Source organism: Gallus gallus, chromosome 7 (genome assembly GCF_016699485.2).
Source record: "Gallus gallus isolate bGalGal1 chromosome 7, bGalGal1.mat.broiler.GRCg7b, whole genome shotgun sequence".
Taxonomy (NCBI): domain Eukaryota; kingdom Metazoa; phylum Chordata; class Aves; order Galliformes; family Phasianidae; genus Gallus; species Gallus gallus.
Window position 1 is genome coordinate 35,679,849 of NC_052538.1, and position 20,597 is coordinate 35,700,445.

A 20,597-nucleotide genomic window follows, 5' to 3' on the forward strand; every position below is an offset into this window, starting at 1 on the left:
CATATATGCAGTATTGCAAAATTCAAGAATTTCCAGTTTTCTGCCATTATTGGATGGTCGTTCCAAATTTCCAAAGGCAAATTTAAAAAACACGCTTTAAAGAAAGTGGTGTCAGAAGGAAAAAATCCACTTGTCCCTTGATTTCTGGACCTATTGTGTAGTGTCTGTCTACAAAGGATCTGAAAAATTTCCAGCATATGTGTAAGCAAATGGATCTGTCAAGTGAACAGCATGTTGTTTTCATGTTGTACTAACTTGCACATTTCCCACGTGATGTCCCTTAAAGCTTCTGCCTTAAACACCTAATATAGGGCAGCAGGTGGAACGTGACTGCAGGGATTGACGCTAAGGAGGACAGTCCATTTGTAGTGTTGACATATCTAAGCTGTGGGCATGTCCCCCAGCCCAAGTGTCCTCTTTTTAATAATGCCTGCCAATCAAATGTATGCTAGGGCAAAGATCTTGCCTTCCTGTGCCAGGGAAGGATATTGCCCCAAGATGTGCACTAATTGGCTACACGTTGTAGGAAGTCTGTTTGTTATTTCAAGCTCAGAATCCATCACATAATAAGACAGAAATAAAATGCAAGTAAAGCAGCATGCTTGGTTTGTAAGTGGCTCTGGGTGTCTGTGCTGTGCTTAGCATCGTGGAGTTACAGCACCCACGTACAGAATAGAGACCTCTGTTGGTCAGTAATCCTGAGCACGAAGTGTGGTTGGCTTATCTGTCTTTGTTCTGTGTTTGCTCAGCTGATGCTGGGTGCTCCTGTGAATCTCAGCTGTCCCAGTCTGCCCCAAGGGAAAAGCTAAGGGGTGGTGAGCTGCTGGCTCTGGAGAATGCATGGGAGATCCCTTGGATCTGTTAGTGGGGCATATTAGTGCGTAGTTTGTCTGCTGAAAGCGATGAGTATTGGTATTTTCTGATGTTGGAATCTGTTGCTCTTGCTGGGCTTAAGGGTGAAAGCGCGGACGAGAATGGCACGGTTAATGGCATTACCCTTGCCTGGGTTTAACAACTGGAAGGTGTTTACACCCTGGAAATAAAACACAGTGAATTCTGATCTGTGCTGATGTCAGGTTGTTTATCCCAACTTACTTTCCTGTAACACGGAAATAAAAATGCTGATTCCTGGGAGACTGTTTCTGCAACAGCAACTGAGGCAATAGAGATGCATGTTCCCTGATTGTGTATGGCAAATGCAGGCATGCAAGCAGTTGAGTCAGTTCTCCTGATTGTGTGTTGTTTTTTTGAGCTGAGCAGAGAGAGAATGGGAACATGTGTTGACATGACAGAGTTGTTGAATTTAACTCAGAAGCTGATAGATGAATACTGCACTTCTGTGTTTCGGTTGGTAACCTGATCGCTGGGATATTTACTGAACTAATTAGCTTAGTTCCCTTCCATGCCACCACTGTAAATTAAATTCATCTTCAACAATGCAGACAGTTCTCCAGCTTGGACGCACTACGGTCACTACTGATCATGAGCTCCTGGGAATGAAAATCCTGTCTCAGATGAAGCTGGGTGCCTACAGAGGGCTTAAAATACACAGCCTGCCTGCGTGGGAGCTTTGGCCTCATGTGTTCAGACAGCTGAAAGATAGAAATGGCCCCGGTGCTGCAGCCAGCCTTGGTACCTCTGCTGCAAGCATGTCTAATGGCCAGGTGCTGCAGCCAGCCTCAGTACCTCTGCTGCAAGCACCTCTAATGCTAATGGTGACAGAGGAATGGAAATAGCAATTTCTCTCGCTTCTTGTAGCTGATGACGGTTGCTGAGTTCTTACTTTGCCTGTTTTACTGAGCCAAGCGGGCTAGCAGTAGATCTGATGGGGGTATTCTTTGGTTTTCTGGGTTTGACTCAGAGCCACTGCTACTTCTGTTCTGTAGCTGCTGAGGAAGAAGTACTGCTTTGCTGTGGGGCTGTGCTCAGTGTCCGAGTGCAGCCCTGTTCCTGGTGAGCAGTGTTTGTGGGGCAGTAGGAATTGCTCATTGCAGGGAGTCCAGCACAGACAACGACAACATGATAATGCATCGGAGCTTGCTTTGGGGTTTTTAATTACTTTCATTTTCTTTTTTAATGAATAGGGATGATGAATTTGCCTCTGTGAATCTACCTGGAGATTTACATTAGCCAAATTAACAGGAATGCTTGCTTATGGATTACTAGATCACTTTATAACTTGATGATTGAATTCAGACTGCCAAACTACATTTCTTCTCACTAAGAGCGTAATCAAAACCATTCAAGGAACTCTTGCCTGAGAAATTGTAGATATAAACAGCAATTGCTTATTTCAGTAAACATACTTGTTCACTGCCAAACTAATCACGTTATTGCAGATGGAATCCCTGTATGCAGCTTTTCTTCAGTCTCACATTTAATTGACAGCAAGATGAATCATATCTATATCAATTCCTAGGCTGCTAATCACTGTACTTATTTCAGTTACTCGTGTGCTGATCTCTGTGCTTTTGCTGCACCAAGGACTGTTTGCTTGGAGCTCTCTTTTACTGTATTTGTTGTAGATAATGCATTTTAAAGAAACTAAATGGTGTCAGTGCTTCACAAACTCTGACTTTATTGTTTTCCTTTTCCTGGAGTTAAGGTAAGCACTTAGGAAATAGTCTGTATTGCCACAGAGGGCAGCGGTAGCACCTTGCCTGTGCTGCACTGTTGCAGTTATCCAGTATGGAAGAAAAGTCTTTGTGTTATGGTCTGTGTAATCTATGATGGAGATGAACTTGGGCATTAGTTATGTGTTTCGAATGTGCACTTTCTTTAGACAGGACTAGAGATTACCAGATTGTATCGTCAGTTGCAGTGATAAGTTTATAGCAACACAGATAATACATTTCACTTACAGTTCAATCCGAGTTGAGGCTTCAGTGTGTGGCTGAGTTCACCGATAATTTACAGTGGGTATTGCAAGAATCCCTTCTACCTTAGGCTCCCCAGGTCTGCTAACAGAGCTCCCATGAGCACAGAACTGCTAGCTGAAGAGGAGCTGCACCATTTGGCCGGTAGCTGCTGGAAACCTCTTCAGCTGCAGATAGGAGCAGATGGCTGCAAGTGACAGAGCTACCTTTTGTCAGTCAAGCTGTTTCACTATGACAGGTGTATATTCCCTTCCCTCTGCAAATGCCAGGGAAGCACTTGGAGTTCTTAAAACCTGGAGGTGGCTTGTACATGCAGATAGCTCTCTTGTAGCTTCAGGGCACTGTGGGACTGCTGGGCAGTGGGGAGAGCAGCGAGGCAGGGCATGCTGCTGGGGGGGATTGTAGGTGGGCTTTGTCACATGAATGTAGCTTCTGTTCTTTCTAGGAGCCCTGGGCACAGGCTGTGTTACATCAATTAAATCTGCTGCTTGGACTAAAGATGCATTACAGTCATAGAATCATTAGGATTGGAGAAGACCTCTAGGATGCCCAAGCCCAGCCCACCCCTACCATGCCCACTGACTCTGTCCCTTAGTGCTGCATCCCCATGGCTCTGGAACACTCCCTGGGGATGGGGACTTAGGGCGTAGGGCTTAAACACTTGGATTTTTGTTTTTGCTTGTGCAGGAAGTGTAACTTCCAGGAAACTCTCTGAAAAAAAAATATTGGCTTTCATTTCCTGTTCATTTTGATCCATTCTGCATCTCCTGATTAGCTACCCTGGCCCCGGTCTCCCACTCTCTGTAGTGCATATTTTAATAATGCAGTGGTTTAAAAGCATCTTCTGGAAGTGCAGGTGGGAAACATGGGTCCTTTGGGTCTTCAGAATAAACAAACAGAATAGTGGTGAGAGGAACTCGCTGCCTAGCTGTGTGCAGAATGAGGGGCAGTGGTGAGTGAGGGAAACCTTGGGAGGAAGAGAGCTGGAATGCAAAGCAAATCTGGAGCTGCAAGCAAACAGCCAGCCAGCATGGCTCTTGTGATCTTGCATGTTTTTAATAGTACTTGCTCCATAATGCTTTAATACAGTATTATCATTAAATAAAAGTAAAGTGACTTGAAATATTTCAGTTTACCTTCTGGGTAATAGCAAGTGCTGTGGCTTGTTGCATGTATATTTATGCGTGTGTGTGTGTGGCTTTTGGATACACATTAAATGCGGATCTTTGTTTTGTTTTTAATCATTGTAGGGATCCTTGGTGAATGTTCAAGCTGCAGAAGCAGTGACTGTTCCCATAAAGAATGATTTTCCTACAAGAGAAGAGCAGATTTCGACACTAAAAAGTACACCTGAGTTTGATGTTCTTATCATAGGTGGAGGAGCAACAGGATGTGGTTGTGCCTTAGATGCAGTCACTAGAGGTAAGACTTCATTCTTGGATTACATGGTTTATAAGAATTAATCAGGTAGGCTTTCAAAAGCAATTTGGAGGTAAAGAATGTGCCCTCTGAATGCCTGGTTATAAAACTGCTTTCTGATCTCAGGAGCAGAAATGAACCCGAGGAAAAAAATCTTGTTTTATTTTATTTCAGCATAGTTTTCAGTGTCTAAATGCTTATATGCAGTTCGCATCAGTGCTAACCCTTCTGCTGGCTGCTCTTGGATGGATTTCCCCTCTCGATTCTTGCTTGGTGTGTTTACCTGTAGTCACACTTGCATGCCTGCAGCAGAGAGAAGACAGCACTTGCACAACGCTTCTAGCACACGTTGTTTCTGAATGGAGCAAGCATGAATTCACAATGAGGCATACAGCTCTCAAGCTCATGTTTCCTGTAACGTGAGATCTACAACCTCTGCTAATGCTCTGTAGCTGCTTGTTGCACTGCAGGTTTAGGGAAGGCTGTTTGGATGTACCAGGGAGCCTACTCCCAGTGTTCGGTCTGCAGCTGCATACAGTAGATTTGTGCTCTCCTGGCTCCTCTTTTGTGGGATTAGCTGTGTAACTGGTTCAAGAAGTTACCTAAGTGGAAGAACTGATCGTTAACCTTCTGTCACAAAAGCTTGAGATAAAATAAGTTCAAGGCGATTCTTTCTACCTGACTTCTGCAAGGGGCTCAGAATGTATGTATGGCAGTGGGCTGCTGCCTTACAGGTGTGTGGCAGCTCATCTGTCCTGTGCAGAGCTCTGGTTATGGGGGGTGCAGAGCACGAGCACCTACTGTTGTTCTCCTTGCCTGGTAACTTTAGCCAGCAGCTTCTACTCAAACTCAATGGCTGTTGGAGACAATTAGTAATTGTACAAGTTTGGTGAAAATAAGTCTCCAGATGCGTAGGTAAAAATGCACAGGTTTCTGAGAGAGAGGCTGGAGCATCAGCTCCTGCTCAGTTGAAATGCTATATTGTATTTTTATTTTAAAAACTCAAAAGAATTAGTGAGAAATGCTCACCTTGGGATGTGTTCTTCTTTCTGTTGTTGTTTTCAGTGGAATCAGCCAATGAAAGAGAACCGGCCTTCATTGGTATCTGTATTTTTGACCTTCCTACTTCCATTTTTTTGGAACTGAAATGTAAAATATAAAATAGTCATAAAGTCTTTCAGGTTGTTTAACATGTAGAGAGATGTCAGAAGTAAGAGGCAAAACCTGGCTCCAGGAATGTTGAGTTTGATTTGGAGAATACCTGGCCAGAAGCTGTGATGGGTTTTGAAACAGATTGAGCAGCAAGGTATGCATCATTGGTAGCTACCTGCAAATAAGTTACTGATTTTGTTTCATTTAGTATTAAAAGTAACTTCGGATCTTTTCATTTCTCCCTATGCCATATTGTGGTAGAAAATACAGTCGTAAAGCACAGAGAAATTATTGTAGGTAATAGCTCCTTTTGCTAGATATTCTGATTATATCAGTGGATTTCTGAAGTGTGAAATATTCCTAGGCATTTGGTTAATGAATTGTGTGTTGTTGCTGTTCATTCATGGAACTTGCTCTTTTATTATGTTTGCTTCACTTAACAACAAATTTTGCTTTTCATGAGTTTGATATGTTCTCACCAAATTATTTCTGATTGTATCCATTAATCTTCAGTCACATTTGACAAAAATAAATTACTCTGATCTTTGGAAGTTACCAACAATAATTAGTTTAAGGACAGAAGTTTTGGGAGACCAACAGATGTTAAAATGGCATAAAACAGCCCTGAAAGATGGGGAGGGAAGGACCCAGGGGCTGACTGTTCATGGTGGGGCTCCTTGGGCTCACGTGTCACTGTGCTGCTGGTGGTCCCAAAGCTGTACCACTGAGTTTCATTTTCACCTCCTCTGCCTGACTTTCAGATTCCCCCAGTTGGAGGGACCTGCTCCAGTAACTTCTGTCACTGATTGCCACCTCCCTGTGTTTGTCTGTTCTGTAAGCAATTGATGGCCACAGAGCTGTCCTGCACCGCTTTTCTTCCTTGGGTTTCCTTATGCTGGAGTATTGGTGGCTGTCTTGCAGCTGTGTGCCAAATACAGCCTCATGCCTACCCCTGATCATGGAGAAGCATCTGTTAATCATGTGTTTCCTGTGGTCCAGCTTCCTTCTAAGAACGGGATGCTGCTGTCCCACACTGTGTCTGTGCAAGAGCACTGCTGGCAGTGCTGTCACATCCCTCACCCAGAGAGCTGCATCCTGTCCTCCAGTGCAACTGGGGGCACAGCAAGCATGCAGCCCCTCTCCAAGTGTTTGTCAGAATATGCATTATAATGCAAAGTGTTCTTTCTGAGGCACTCTGCATTCTGGATTAGTGAGAATGTTTGAGCCCTGTGGTTATCCTTCCTTTGTGCTAGGAAAACACAGCACCTGGCAGCCTCACACCTGAGTGTCTGTGAGGCTTTGTGCTGTCTGGTAGCTAACATTATGTGTGTGCCCTTTGCCTGTAAAGGGTGTAAAAGAAGGATGTCTGTGTTGCATGAGCGCTGCAGTATGTGCGTGGTAAGCTGCAGATCAACTCTTCTTTCCTACAGTTCCTAGCGAAGTTGCTATATTTTGTATCAAGTCTTAATTATAAGATGATTTCATGTACATGGCAGGATGCTGTACCCTTAGTGTGTGTGTGTGTGTGTGTGTGTGTGTGTGTGTGTGTGTATCATGCTCTCCATTGCCCTCCTGGATGAAAATGCAGAGCAGAAAAATAATAATGAAGCGAAACAGCTTTTGCAAATCTCCAGAGATGGAGAAGGTCTGTCTGGTTAGTGACACTCATAACCAGGGAAGCAGGGATTTGGTAATGTGCATGTTGATAATGGCTGTTTAATTTTGTTGGTAAAATCAATTTATGGCAAGCTCGCGTTTGGACAAACTCTTGAGTTGTGAGTGAGAAACCTGGATATTAGAAGTAGTTCATTTGCTTCACAGTAACAATCAGTGGGAGCTGGTTTATCTTTGAACACTGGGGATTGCCGTTTTGGATTGCAGCTCTTAAGGCTGTATACACTTGGGTTTGGGTGGGCTGATAGGCAGAGGTGAAAAGCTGGGTTCTTAATCCTAAAAGGCCATTCAGACTTGGATTCAGAAGGCTGTGGAACTCTGCACGCTCATTCTAAATCCTGTGGCTTTTGGTAGTCTCACTGGGAAGGGCTGCAAGTTTTCAGCCTGCAGTATTGGGTATATTATCCGGTGCTTTGTTACTTTCATGTAGCCTTGTGCTGCATGTTAGGTATCTTCCTTCTACATGAAGGAAAACCTCCCTCCCACCTTCCCTATTTCATTTAGTCTCTAAAACAAGTAAGGCTGTGCTGGAGCTCTGCCACTGTCACTGAAGTTCACCATGCTTTTCCTTTGAAGTCTTCCTCCAACCACTTCATCACTTCTTTCAGTGGGATAGCCTTAAGGTTTGGTTGATTGGTTTGGGGTGTTAGCAGTTTTCTTTCTGGGGAGCAAATAATGGCAGTGCCCACGTTCACAAGATGTCACAGGGGTGACTTTGGAGCATCAGTCCCATAAGCTCTCCCTTAGTGTGCACCCATTGCAGATGGGCCCTCTTCTGGCACTGGGAGCCTCTGGAGCAAACTTTGGGGGAAGGCAGGGGTGCCAGTTATTTGTCTGGCTGCTGTGCTGTTGAAATAATTAGTGTGATAGTTTGAGCTCTCTGCTGCAAAGAGTTAAGGGTATTCATGAAAATATTCTGTTCCTGACATGAATACAAACTATAATTTGCTTGAGGGAGCGTGGCCCCTATAATGTACTGTAATGCCTTTCTATTGTGAAATATCCAGGTTTTAATGTGCTTCTGTTTAAGTTCTGTTTTGACTTTTCCCTCAGGAAGAAGGCTAAAATTTTTCATTACAATATAGACAGTGCACTACACTTTGAATACAAATTTATCCATGTACAGAGTAATTTTTCTTGTGATTGTCTCTACCCTAGAGAAGTGTCTTTAATGAATTACATACAAATTGTGTAATTTAAGAAGTTAATTTGGTTTTCTGGTAACACAGGACTAAAAACAGCCCTTCTAGAAAGAGATGATTTCTCATCAGGGACCAGCAGCAGGAGTACTAAATTGATCCATGGTGGAGTGAGATATCTTCAGAAGGCCATCATGAAGTTGGATTTTGAGCAGGTAATTGTTTATGCAGGTTGTTAAGCAAAAATTGCTGGTAGACACTTTCCCTATCCCAATTACATCAGAGTTCTTTATTTCTTTCTCTAATACTGCGCACGGTGGCTGTGGATTGCAACACAGAAAATGTCTTCTCCGGTTGAGCTTTCCAGAATAGGGAAATTGGTGGTGCCCTTTCTTGCTAAATTCACTTACAGGCAAGCTAACAGCTGGACCTTTGAGACTGTGGATGTGCTGGGGAGGGAGGGCAGAAACACTGGCTTGAAAATAGAAGGAGCTTCTTAGCTGTCAGGATCAGAATTTAGGGGAGTGAGGGGCTGATGATTCTGAAATAGGTAAGGAAAATTATACATAAGTGATTATGTACATATGATAAATAAGTGATTATGTATGTGATTAACATTTTATGCACTCCTGTGTTGCCTCAGTCTGGTGGAAGTTGATGTTCTTACTTTTAGAAATCGATTTGTCTCACTGAGACTTCTCTAATTTAGAATACATTTTAACGATAATAATGCTGCCACAGAAACAGTGACCTCTCAGGGATAAATAAAACCAAAAACACAGTTATGCACTTGTAGGAATTGCCATCTCTTTTTTTTCCAAGAACAGTTTGATATTGATTCATATCACTGATTTGGAGAGGAACACTTCTACATTTGCAATTCAGAGTTCTATGGGATTTAAATGTGGGAATCTGCTCCAATGCAATACCTTGGGATGTGCTCTGAACCTCCTCTATGGCCTCCTGCTCCTGGTTAGCAGTACTGCAGCTTATTGGGCATTAAGTTCACATGGAGAATTGGTCAACTGGCCAGCCAAGATTCCAAAGGAAATCCACTTAAGGTTAACTTGCTACGAAAGTATTTTCCTGAATTTCTGATTTTTTTTTTTTTTCCAGCAGATCTTAGTGTGCTTCTGAGAGAACAGGAAGGTTTATGTGAGATATTGATGAACAGTTTTCTCATTAAATGTTGCATTGTGGGGCAAAATTGGGTAACTTGAAATTCATATGTACTTATTTTTTTTCCAGTACAAGATGGTGAAAGAAGCACTTCAGGAGCGTGCAAACCTACTTGAAATAGCTCCTCACCTATCAGCTCCTTTGCCTATCATGCTGCCTGTTTACAAGTAAGCTCTACTATCATACCCCTCCTTCAGCATGTCCTTTGATGAGCAAGGTATTTCCCTGGAGAAGTTTCCAGATGTCTTTTCCCAGTCGTGTCTTTATACCTGTCACAACCTTGTCTTCCCAGAGCAGAGATGCTGCAGTGTTGTAGAAGCATGAAGCGCCCTCATGGCATGAGCCTGGTATCACTGCTGCCAGTAGCACCTCTTGGACTCCAACTTCTTGGTGCCTTTTAACCATTACAATTAGTATAGAGGAGAGGAATTTGCAGCTGAAATGAACTCATAATTCTCAGGATATTATTTACTGTTCTTTCCAGTACATCCTTGTCTTCAGAGCATGCTATTGTTTTCTTCAAAATACGCTGTGTAGTCCTGACAGTCACCAGTGTTCAGTGCAGTAATTTAGTGTGTTGCCTTCCACTGTACGTGCCACTTTGGTGTTAAGAGGACAGTTTCTTCCTCTTCTGAGGAAGACTGTAAGTGATTTGGGTTAGGTTTCTAGTTCTGTAAGAGCAGTTGTTCAGTTGAAGAGGCTACTCAAAACAGTGAGCATTCAGTGATGAATCTTTCTAATGTGTGGCCAATATTCCTGTCCTGCAAAGCAGGCTTGTAATAGCTGGGGCTCACATAGGTCAGCAGTGGGCTACATTTATGTGGTCTTGTTCGTGTAGGAGGCATTAGCTATTTCAGCTCATCTTGACTCCTCAAATACATGTGCCAAAGCAGTCTGGTTCTTCCTTCAATGCTCGGCTTTGATTCCTCATCTTATGCTGAAGTAAAAAAAAAACAGTAGTCTTAATTCTAGAAAAAACAAGTGCTGAATTTAGTTGACTTCCTGCAGTGAGGAGATCAGCTGAAAATAGCAAACAATACATAGCTTTTTGCACATTTACTTTACATGATGTTGTGAATTTGCTCAATAGTACGAAAGTAAAACCAGCACAACACAACGTGCTGGGTTATGAGAAGTATTACGAGAAGCGTCAGCTTTCACTTCTTAACTTCCCATGAAGTTAAATTACGTTTTTTCTTGCAGATGGTGGCAGTTGCCGTATTACTGGATTGGAATAAAACTGTATGACCTCGTGGCAGGAAGTCAGTGTCTGAAAAGGAGTTACGTCCTCAGCAAGTCAAGAGCCTTGGAGCACTTTCCAATGCTGCGCAAAGACAAGCTTGTTGGAGCTATTGTCTATTATGATGGTATGTTCCCTTTCTGTGACTCCTATTACATTGTTCTGTATTTGGGGGAGGGGGAAGGGAGGAACACATGTTCATCAGCTACACTGACTCTCTAAGGGAAGAATGACTTGAAGGATTCAGTTTGCATCTTAATTTATATCTATTGAATTGATGCTTATGGTGCTCACTACAGTGATTTAGGGGATGTAGAAGAGGATATGTTTGTTTTTCCAGTTAGTAGGTGTAGTGATATGTGAAAGCCTCCTGATGTTCTAGTGATTCCCAACAACTTTCTAGCTGTGCATGATTTCTGCTGTGCTGGAGAGGCAAGGCTTTCTGCTGCAAATACTCTACACGTGGTATTTGCTGCTCAGCCTGTTTTAAGTTAGACATCCTCATGACTGATTGAGCAATAAAAGCTACTCCTAATCAGCTAATAATCATATCTTGTTAGATTTCTGAATCTTATGTTTGCTTCAGACTTTGCCTTTATTTAAAAGAAAGTTATGCCCCCGCTATAAAGCATACTCTGTGTAGCACTACTTGCAAGTATTTGCACTGAATTCTTCTCAGACTGAATACATCTTCCAAGGTATTACACGTCAAGCAATTGTGGTCATTCTGATAATGATAAATAGGTTACTTCTGGTTTGAAAAGAATTTCAAACTTAAGATTTCTGCCAAAACACCTTTAAGAAGGAGTTACAAAATTATGGGAGGAGAAAGTGCCTCCAGCTCAAGTTGTTACTATGGCTGTTGGTTACGATAGATTCTGGTATGTTTTTGTATAACATACATATACAATCAGCCTTAGAGAGAGAGAGAGAGAGCAGATGCTTTCTGCAAGTTTTCTGATGCTGCATTTGTCTTGAAATAGCAGTTTTTGTGTTCAAAAGCATTCATGCTTACTCAAGAGCATCGTTCATGTTAGTAATGCAAGAATGCTGGTAAGTCTCCTTATTTTGTCCTGTGAAGCAAGTAAAGGTGAGTCCCTAGCAAAGCGCTGCAGCAATCGGTGCCACAGTGAGTCTTCTGAGCAGAGTCCTTGTCTTTGTCCCATCGGCATCTACAGATATTAGAGGCAGTCTGAAAACAAACCTGGTAAAGGATTAATTGGTTTCCTTGGCGTAGAGCTGCCTAGAAGTCTTGTTTGTCCAGAATACTAGCACTTGTTGAGTCACAGGTGTCTGGAGCTTTGTGCAAACTGTCACATCTCAGTGCTTTCTACTGTTACGCAAGTTGTATTCCTGAGCTGTCAGAACTTCAGTATTCTTAGATACTGAATTTTGTATGAATTCTGAATGCTGGAAAGCATTTGAGTTGGAGTAGAGTATACTGTGATAACTGCTTTCTTGATGCACTTGGTTCTGATAACGTATCCAGAAGATAGAGCACTTCTATTTTGCAACAGACTTGTATGCTGTTTTGTAGCATGTTTAGTTGGATTGTTTATTCCCCATTTTCCATTTCTTTTATTTTGCTTCCAAAAGAGAAAGTTCTCCTAAAACTTTCTCAATAATGAGGCCATCTTGGTAATATCAAAACATAAGCGTGTTAAGGATAGGAGGACAAGAAGGCCTCAGGTTCCTTGCAGGCCTGGAGGAGCCCTCCAATGAATAAATAGCTTAAATGCTGACATGCTTCGGTAGTGGTTCTACTTAGTTTTTACCTGGAGATGTTGTTTTTTGACCTTTTGGAAACCAGGAATGTCTTCACACAAAATTGATGACAGAGGCTGTACTTTTCTCTTCTTAGAACTTCATTTATGCTATTCATCAGCTTATCAATAGGGGCTTTTGTACTGGGAAGAAGTAGGAGGGCCTCTTGAAACATGCTGGCTTGGGTAATATTAGCGAGGCCTCTGGCACAAGTGCATGCTGGTGATTGTAAGCTGCCTTACACAGAGTCCAGTGGAGTGAAAAATAGACCTGGATGCTTGTGTGCATAGGTTCTCATTTGGGAATGGAGTGAGATTTAAAAGATGGACTTCGATTCTTCAGAGAGAAGTAAAAATTTACTTCTTTTTATTTGAAATGCAGAGGAAATAAGTGGTTATTTAAAAACAAGAATTTTTTTTTTAATGGGGTTTTGTGGCATTTTAACTGTGTCAAATGAAAGAAATGAGAACTTTCACGTACTGTAACAAGAGCTGCTGTAAATAACATACACAGAAGTAATTCAGGCTTATTTTTTCATTATTATAAGCTATTCCTTCTCTTAGACTGTTAAGAGATCCCAGGAGTTCATAAGAGCAACAAATTACACTGTAATTACACTTCTCAAAAGAGCACTATAGCTTGGGAATCTATAATCTATTGAAACCTTTCCTGATGAAATAGATAGTTTGGACATATCATAGCTCTGTACTACTCCAGCATTCTAGAAGTATACACTTACAGGATGACCTTAAAGATAATCTATAAGTTTCTTTTATTAATTGTTTTAAATGGTGTTGCAATAGATGTAAACATTCAGTGCCAAGATGCCACGTGGTCCTTCAGTGGCAAACATCTGTGCAGCAGTACAGCACACATGGCTGATGGGCAGAGATCATAGAATCACAGAATGGTTGGGTTGGAAGGGACCCCAAGGATCATGAAGCTCCAACCCCCTTCCCCCCACAGGCAGGGCCACCAACCTCCCCATTTCATACCAGCCCAGGCTGCCCAGGGCCCATCCAACCTGGGCTTGAACACCTCCAGGGATGGACGGGGCATCCACAGCCTCTCTGGGCAGCTGTGCCAGCACCTCACCACTCTCCTGGAGATGGCTGATGGTTTCCTTGCCTGTCCAAACAGTAGGAAACAAACCCACCCTGTATATTTAAAACGAAGTGTAAAATAGAGGGAAAAATGAAAAGGGGAAAAAAGGAAAGGTATGAATTCTGAAGGCCAGTTTATGAAGAGTGAGGACTGTATAATCGCTTTGCTTGGTATTACAAGCTCAACAAAACAAGTGGCTGGCAGAAAATCTCACCAGTTCTCATCAGTGGAACAGTGGTGGTGCTGGCAGGACTTCCAGGCTGATGGGGTGAGAGACCTCAAAAGCAGGTGTTAAGTTTTGCTGCTAGTGAAATCTGTTTGTGCTCCTGTAACTGGCCTTGCTTTGCTTTTCTCTTAGAGCTGTGGGCTGCTATAGAGTGGGTTACATGCTGTTCTTTTTCAGAATTCAGAACGATGCACCTGGCAATTAACATCAGCACCTACAAAACAAAGTGCACAGCTCCTTAAAGCCTCAGCTGAACACAGAGGAGTTTCTGAAACACAGGGGTATTGTGAGCTGAGTGATGCAGCTGTGAGGCTGTGTGCATGCAGGGTAAAGTGAGAATGACAGCGTTATGTCAGTTCTTAAGGTGCCCCATTCCAGAGTGAAACTTGACAGGTAGATGTGTGCCACAGTACTTGTCCACCGGTCAGTGTGTGGTCCATGTGTGGGCTCACGCTGCTCTATGAAGCGTTAATTCGTTTATCTTGATCAATTAACTTGTGCTGTGTCAACACGACTCAGCCAGCACACTGCATTGTAAATCTATTAATTTGAATTTTAACAAGTCCGAAGGAATGGAGCACAAAAGGGAATGGAAATTGAACTTAAAGTGGGGAAGGGAAAGATGTGGTTGAATTATGCTCACTTTAATTCTTTCACGAGAATTAGCCATGAATAAGAGCATTAAGTAATGGCAAAAAAAAAAAAAAACCCAAACCAAAAACAAAACAACCCTCAGAACATTTGATTCTTAAAATAGGTCATATCTTTCCTCTCTGTCCATGTTTTCCCTGTGCAAGGAATAAATAAAACTCTTATCTCATATTCTCTGTTCCTGCCTCTATCATAACTCCCGTCTCTATTGCGGTGTCTTTGTATCTGTAGCTGTGAATAGCCCCAGCTAGCAGCATCTTGCTGTTGGGCATGTTGGTCGCCACCACCAAAGGGAAGAATTTGAAATGCTCATTATGTGGGTTACTTCTTAATTTGATAAAACCACCTCTCCAGTGATATTCATATTGGTGGCAATGCTGCCTTGCAATGAAAGAAGCAGAAATGCTCTTTGCTTTTGCCTGTAATTGTTGATCAAACCAGCGGCGTGTCGAGTGATCCATAATTCACGAATGTTTTGTGTTCTGAAATGTTGCCACGGTCGTCTTAATTACATTTTTTTAGAGTTGTTTATACAGGCAAAAAAAAGATGGTACATTCTAAATGTTGGAAGTACCAGCAGTAGCAAATCAGAGGCTTTACCAGAGGCTATTCTTGCTCTGTCTCAGCATCGGGAAACTAAAGCATATGTTGGATGTTAGCCTGGGTGTACACAATGTGTCCTATTTATTCAAGGTTTTCTTTGAAGCCACAACTTACAAGTTTGTTTCTTAGGGGTACATGTCAGACTTCATTTAGCATTTGTTGGTATTAGGATACTCCTGAATAGCAAAAAGGCAACATTTTGGGGGAAGAACGTGGCTGCTATCTGAGCAGTGATCTGTCAGTTCCATTTATGTAGCTCAGGGAAAACTGGAAGAGAGGCACTATGGAGAGCTGGCCTGAGATCTCAAGATCATATGCAGAATTATTTTAAAGCATTTTAAATGGAAGAATTAATCTCCATTTAAATCACATGTAATGCATTACGATGTTAAAAACGAGGAGAACATTAAAGAGGAGATGCAAGTGGCCAGAATGCTTATTTAGAAATTCCAAGTGGTGCGGATCTCCTTAAGATGCACTGCTTTCTATCTTTAGATGCTTGCAGGCTTCTCTGCTTACATATTTTGCCTTTCAAGATGAGCCTTTAGGTGTGTAAGGAAAATGTTTGTTCCTGAGTCGGTCATGAATTTCAGATTTTGGGTGTTTTTGTTGACCTTGCTCTTGGAATTTGCTGTTACTTTCTGCAAATAGGAGTTAGCAGGCGCTACTCCTGTCACTGGGTGGCTTCAAGGGAGCTGATTGCTTAATGTCTTGTTCTGCGGCTTTCCAGTATGCTTACTGGGATGTAAATAGTTGTATTCTTGGTATTTATTCTCTCCTGAACTGTTTTAATACGAAGGTTATTTAAACATAAAGGGAAAAAAAAAAAGCATTGGCGGAGGATTTAGCTTTCCTTGTGTACAGCAAACCCCATGAGAGATCCTTCCTGGGCACGCAGGCACACACACCGACACACGCAAAAATCAATGCAAAAGAGTAGAGCATTCATTAAGCTGTCAAAAAGGGAATAAATGCTTTTTTTTTTTTTTATGTAGGCTCTTGTAGCTATTTTTCCTAGTTTTGAGTGTGTCCTGAATTATGAAATGTTACAGCTTTATAATTCATATTTGACAAATTAATGTTTGGAGAACGTTGCGAACCGTAATAGGGGTATTACCCTATTACAGATGCAGACAACTGTATGACTTTTCTCCTTCCCTGGATATGAAAACTCTTTGACAGTTTGTCACTAAAAAGACTTTTCTGTAGGTGAAATACACCGCTAACCATATTTCTTGGTATTTCAAAGCTGAAAGGAGGTGAATGAGAGAAGCCTTGCAGGCACGCTAAGTGTAGGTCCAACCTGGAAAAGTCTATCCGTATTCTCCACATCCAGTTGTTTCCAAATACGTTCTGTCCCATGTTTTATGTAATAGAGTTGTATGTGAGATGCTGAGGAGCGGCGGCAGCCTGCTGCGAGGAGGCTGTAAGGTGATACGGGCTGCCTCTAGTGGAGTACGTGCAAAACGGAGTGCACGGCTGTGGCTGAACGTGGAGCAGCGATGGTGCTTCTCTTTGCTGCTGTTGGTATAAATATTAGCGGGGACTCTGTTCTGAGCAGCACTTCCCAGTTGTGATGAAATCAGACGGCTCTCTTTCTCCTGCAAGGTGACTGGAATCAAGCAGTGCTTTATCTGCCGCGGCTCTCTCAGTCGTTTTCAAAAGGGATAAAATCAATCGCTTAAAATGGCTTGCATCTTTAACCCAGTTTTCCCCCTGTCAAAGGGTACGGCGGTACCTACGGGAGAGGCAGTTCCACAACAAAAGGCTGTGCATTCCAGAGCACTTGTTCTTTTTTTGCTGGAGGCGCCGTTCCCAATAGCGCGCGGATGATAACTGCATCTCCTGCTGTACCTGTAACAATTTAATTGTGTAAGTCAGCCCAGTCAAGCATCCCTGGCTCATGACTGGGAGACATGAAATTCATTGTCATTATTGTCCCTGTCATTTTGGATCATTATATCCCGCTGCAGAATTTTCCTCACTCCAGTGCTTTCCTACCTCCAGGAGCCGGGGATTATGGCTGAGGTTGGGGTGGGGGCAGGACTGTGAACTACATTTACCTCAGGGGAGCCACAGATTAAATTGGCTTTGCTCTCTGACTTGCTGGATTCATCTGTTTGTACGCTGTGGGTTTAGGGTTGGGAGTGATGAATATTCGAGTGCATTCTGTGCCTCTGTTTGTTGTTGATGTTGATTTTGGTTTTTGTTTCTTTGCTCTTTGATGCTCATACAGCGAAGGATGATTTTCGTGTCCCTTAAGAAGTGAACGGGGAAAATAATTCTTCAGATCATCTTACCTAAAAGATGTAGGGTTATTCCCAAGCAAAATGATGCTGGCTGCACGCTGTGCCACCAGCACCTCGGCGTGCCTCAGTGTGCCGTGGCTTTTAGAGGGAAGGCTCCGTCAAAGCATGTAACCCTGCTGTCATTTATATACATGCTTTCTGTGAGCGTAATAGTGGGTCATTAGTTAATAGGCACTGGTTCTGTACAGCAGGCAGGCTGTATGGATGGCAGGGGATGTCAGCAGTGTGTTCCCATGCACCTTGGGCAGGTGGGTGCAGAGCGGTGAGGCTGGGCTGGGGCTGCCCAGAGCTCTTTGTTAAGCAGGGCGCGTGCTGGGCCTGCTGGCGGTGTCCCTGGGCCCATGCATGCACTCCTGGCTGGCCGCAGCCCCTGCCCTCGTGGCTCTGTCCTCAGCCTTCAGCCCTGGCAGGGTTCCCCCAGGTCTCGCTGCGGAGCTGCTTGTCCATCCCACAGGCCGTGCTGTGTCCCCGTGCCCCGGCCGCAGCAGGCCGGCCCTGATGCTTGTGTGCTCTGACATCTCAGCACGGCTGCCACAAACTGACAGTGACAGTGTTTGGTCTCATTTTAACACTGTGCTTTTACTTACACTGACACCGCAATATGATTGTGGTGACAAGTTGAAGGCTGATAGAAAGAAGTGGGAAACAACATAATTACAAAGCAGCAGTGCTGAACAGTAATTCCAAATTCTCTTTCCTAACGTGCTTGGATAGCACAGCTTATTTTTATATGCCAGTACCTTAGTTTCAGTTAGTTTTAGCTTGTGTACCCTACCATGGTGCTACAGCAGAATATTTTTATGCATGCATTTCTTTATAACTGTGTGTAAGTTGCAGTGTATTGCGTTTTTGTTTCCTCGCCTTCCTCGTGATCCTGTTTGGTGTTTAACTGCGTGCCCGGATAGTTGTGTTCGTCCTCACAGACAGCCAAGTGCAAAGCAGAGCACGATTTGTTCATGATCTGTATTAGCAGCATTAGCAGTCTGTGAGGTACTGCTGTGTTACTGTGGGTGTGGAGGCACTGATCCGACTGAGTCAGAGCGCTCTTCCCTCTGGAGCAGTCCAAGAACAAATACGTGCATACTGCGTGTCCTAGAAAGCCTGCTAGTTTGTGGTGAGTTTCTGACCCGGCTTAATTTTCACGTGATTCAGAGAGTTAAGAAATAGTTCAGGTCTCAGGGCATTTCTAACAACTTGGCACATGAGTCAAAACTTAACATCTCAGTTTGTTGTACGTAGGCTGGGGGAGAAGGGCTCACTGCATTCCTCCTGGAAGAGGTCTGGAACAACTTTTAGGCATTATGAATCAGCTGGAGTGACTCAATTTGGATGCAACTGGTTCCAGCGTCTGCAGCAGATGTTGAGTTCCCGTTTTAATGCTTGTAATGAAACTGTTCCTCTAATTAAGCACTTTCTATTTGAAAATCGGTGGCTGCAGGCAGCCCTGATAACTTAATTATATATCACTGTATGTAACCACAGATCATCAGCCTTAAATTTGGTAAGCTTTGTATATACACAACAGGACCGCTTTTGTGCACGTAAAAGGTGTTGTTTGATTCCTTGTGCTGTTGGTTGGTTTTTTTACAACATGGATGCAATTATGCGATACTGATGTAGGAATATTACACATATCATTTTAAGATGACTTTAGAATATCAGTGCTTTTGGGGACAGTGGGCATCGATAATCCCACATCGATAATAGTGTGACAATCCAGTAGTATCCCACGTGGATAGGCTTTGGGGTGTGTTCCAGGTCCAAGGGGCTACCTTGCAAGTTGCAGGCTGTGTTTCAGTTAACCAAGTGGAGCTCAGTGGTACCAGTAAGGAAGTAGTGCCCGAGCTGTTAGTTAACTGTTATCCCATGAGCTTTTTAAAGGAAAACAAACAAACCCTAACTATTTCTACGGTTATATTATGTGGCAGTTCAACATCATGGCCTAGTTTCTCCTCCGGATATTTCTTTTTTTTTTTTTTCTTCCTTCCCAAAGAAGCCTGGTATGCACTTCTATAGAAAAACCTGTCCTGTCGAGAAAGTGCATTAAGGCTGTCATACAGCTTCTTGCATGGCTAATTTCCAGCTCTCCGTTTAGCATGACCTCGACAGCAATAATTAGATAAGCCTAATAGGAAAAGACTGTAAATTGACACAAGGTGAGAAAGCTTTCATGTCTGTTGCGGGGACCACCAGCCTGCTCCTTAAAGCAAGAAGTTTGTCGTGGTACTTACAACAGCATGGATGTGCTGCATGGTTTTACAAAGTGTCCGTGGAGCAATGTGGGGGCCAATGGCTGCGGTGTTTGGGGGCACTGATGTTGAATACAGCTGCAGCATGACAGTCATGTAACAAAGCATTAGTTCTTAGCATAAGAAAGTTAGGTGGATAACATGTCACTCTTGGGATTAAAAGAAGTTCCTCTCTCTGCAGTCATTGGCTGCTGAGTGGTGTTGATTTTTCAGCTGCGGAGAGTTGCAGAGGGGAGGGCAAGGATGGGCAGAAAAGTGGCAGTGTCAGGGTGACACAGTGCAGCAGATACTGGAACTACCAGCGTGCCTCCTTGGCGTGGTGGCTTTCACACAGCTCCACCAAATCAGTCACCGACTTCTGCAGTCTGTGGGCTTTGTTACCACTGCTGGCTGTGGTTCAGCACTGATAAAAATAAAATCGAATGTACGCTGTGCACTCTGTAGGAGGATTCTTTTGGTGCCAACGGAAGCATTGTCTGTTCTTATTTGAAGAAATGCAGCATTTGCTACGAAGGAGTGAAAATAGAATTTTCCTAAATTACGGAAAAGAAAAGAAATTATAAACCAAATGGCATCACTGTTGATCTTAAAATTAAGTGGAACACATTGACAAAATGTCTTCTTGCCCCAAATGTCTTTGACAGTATGCCTTCCAAGAATAGTGCTGGGTTTTTTGAGAGGATTAAGTGTCGCTTACTGCAAGCAGTTAGGCCAGTGTCTCGTTAGCAGTGTCGGCTACCCTTAATGAATATGAGCTTGCTGCAATCATTGCTATACAATGAGCAGATGACAACAGTAACAATGAGATGGGTGGCTGTTTGTTTTTCTCAGAAGTAATTGAAAGGATTTCAACACCCATTTTTGAGTTGTACCTTGGGAGAAGTTGAGAGGAGAGCTCAGCAGGTTGCATCTGTAGCTGCTGGATGTTTGTTCCAAAGCTGCTGAGTCTGGCTGCCAGGTGCAGCCCCTGGAGATGCACCCCGCTGACAGAGCCAACAGGCACACTGCCAGC

The 20,597-nt window shown here is 43.1% G+C and overlaps 1 protein-coding gene across 11 annotated transcripts in view; it reads left to right on the forward strand.

Annotated features, from left to right (window-relative positions):
* GPD2 (glycerol-3-phosphate dehydrogenase 2) overlaps positions 1-20,597 on the forward strand; it is a 64,320-nt gene that overhangs the window by 12,776 nt on the left and 30,947 nt on the right. For all 11 annotated transcript variants that reach the window (XR_006939853.1, XM_015290195.4, XM_046943870.1 and 8 more), the window contains 4 exons: positions 4,127-4,298; positions 8,351-8,475; positions 9,509-9,606; positions 10,643-10,806. Coding sequence is in view for 10 of the 11 variants with exons in the window: in XM_015290195.4 (XP_015145681.1) it covers positions 4,127-4,298; positions 8,351-8,475; positions 9,509-9,606; positions 10,643-10,806 (559 nt within the window). In the remaining variant the exon portion in view is untranslated. The remainder of the gene's footprint in view (positions 1-4,126; positions 4,299-8,350; positions 8,476-9,508; positions 9,607-10,642; positions 10,807-20,597) is intronic.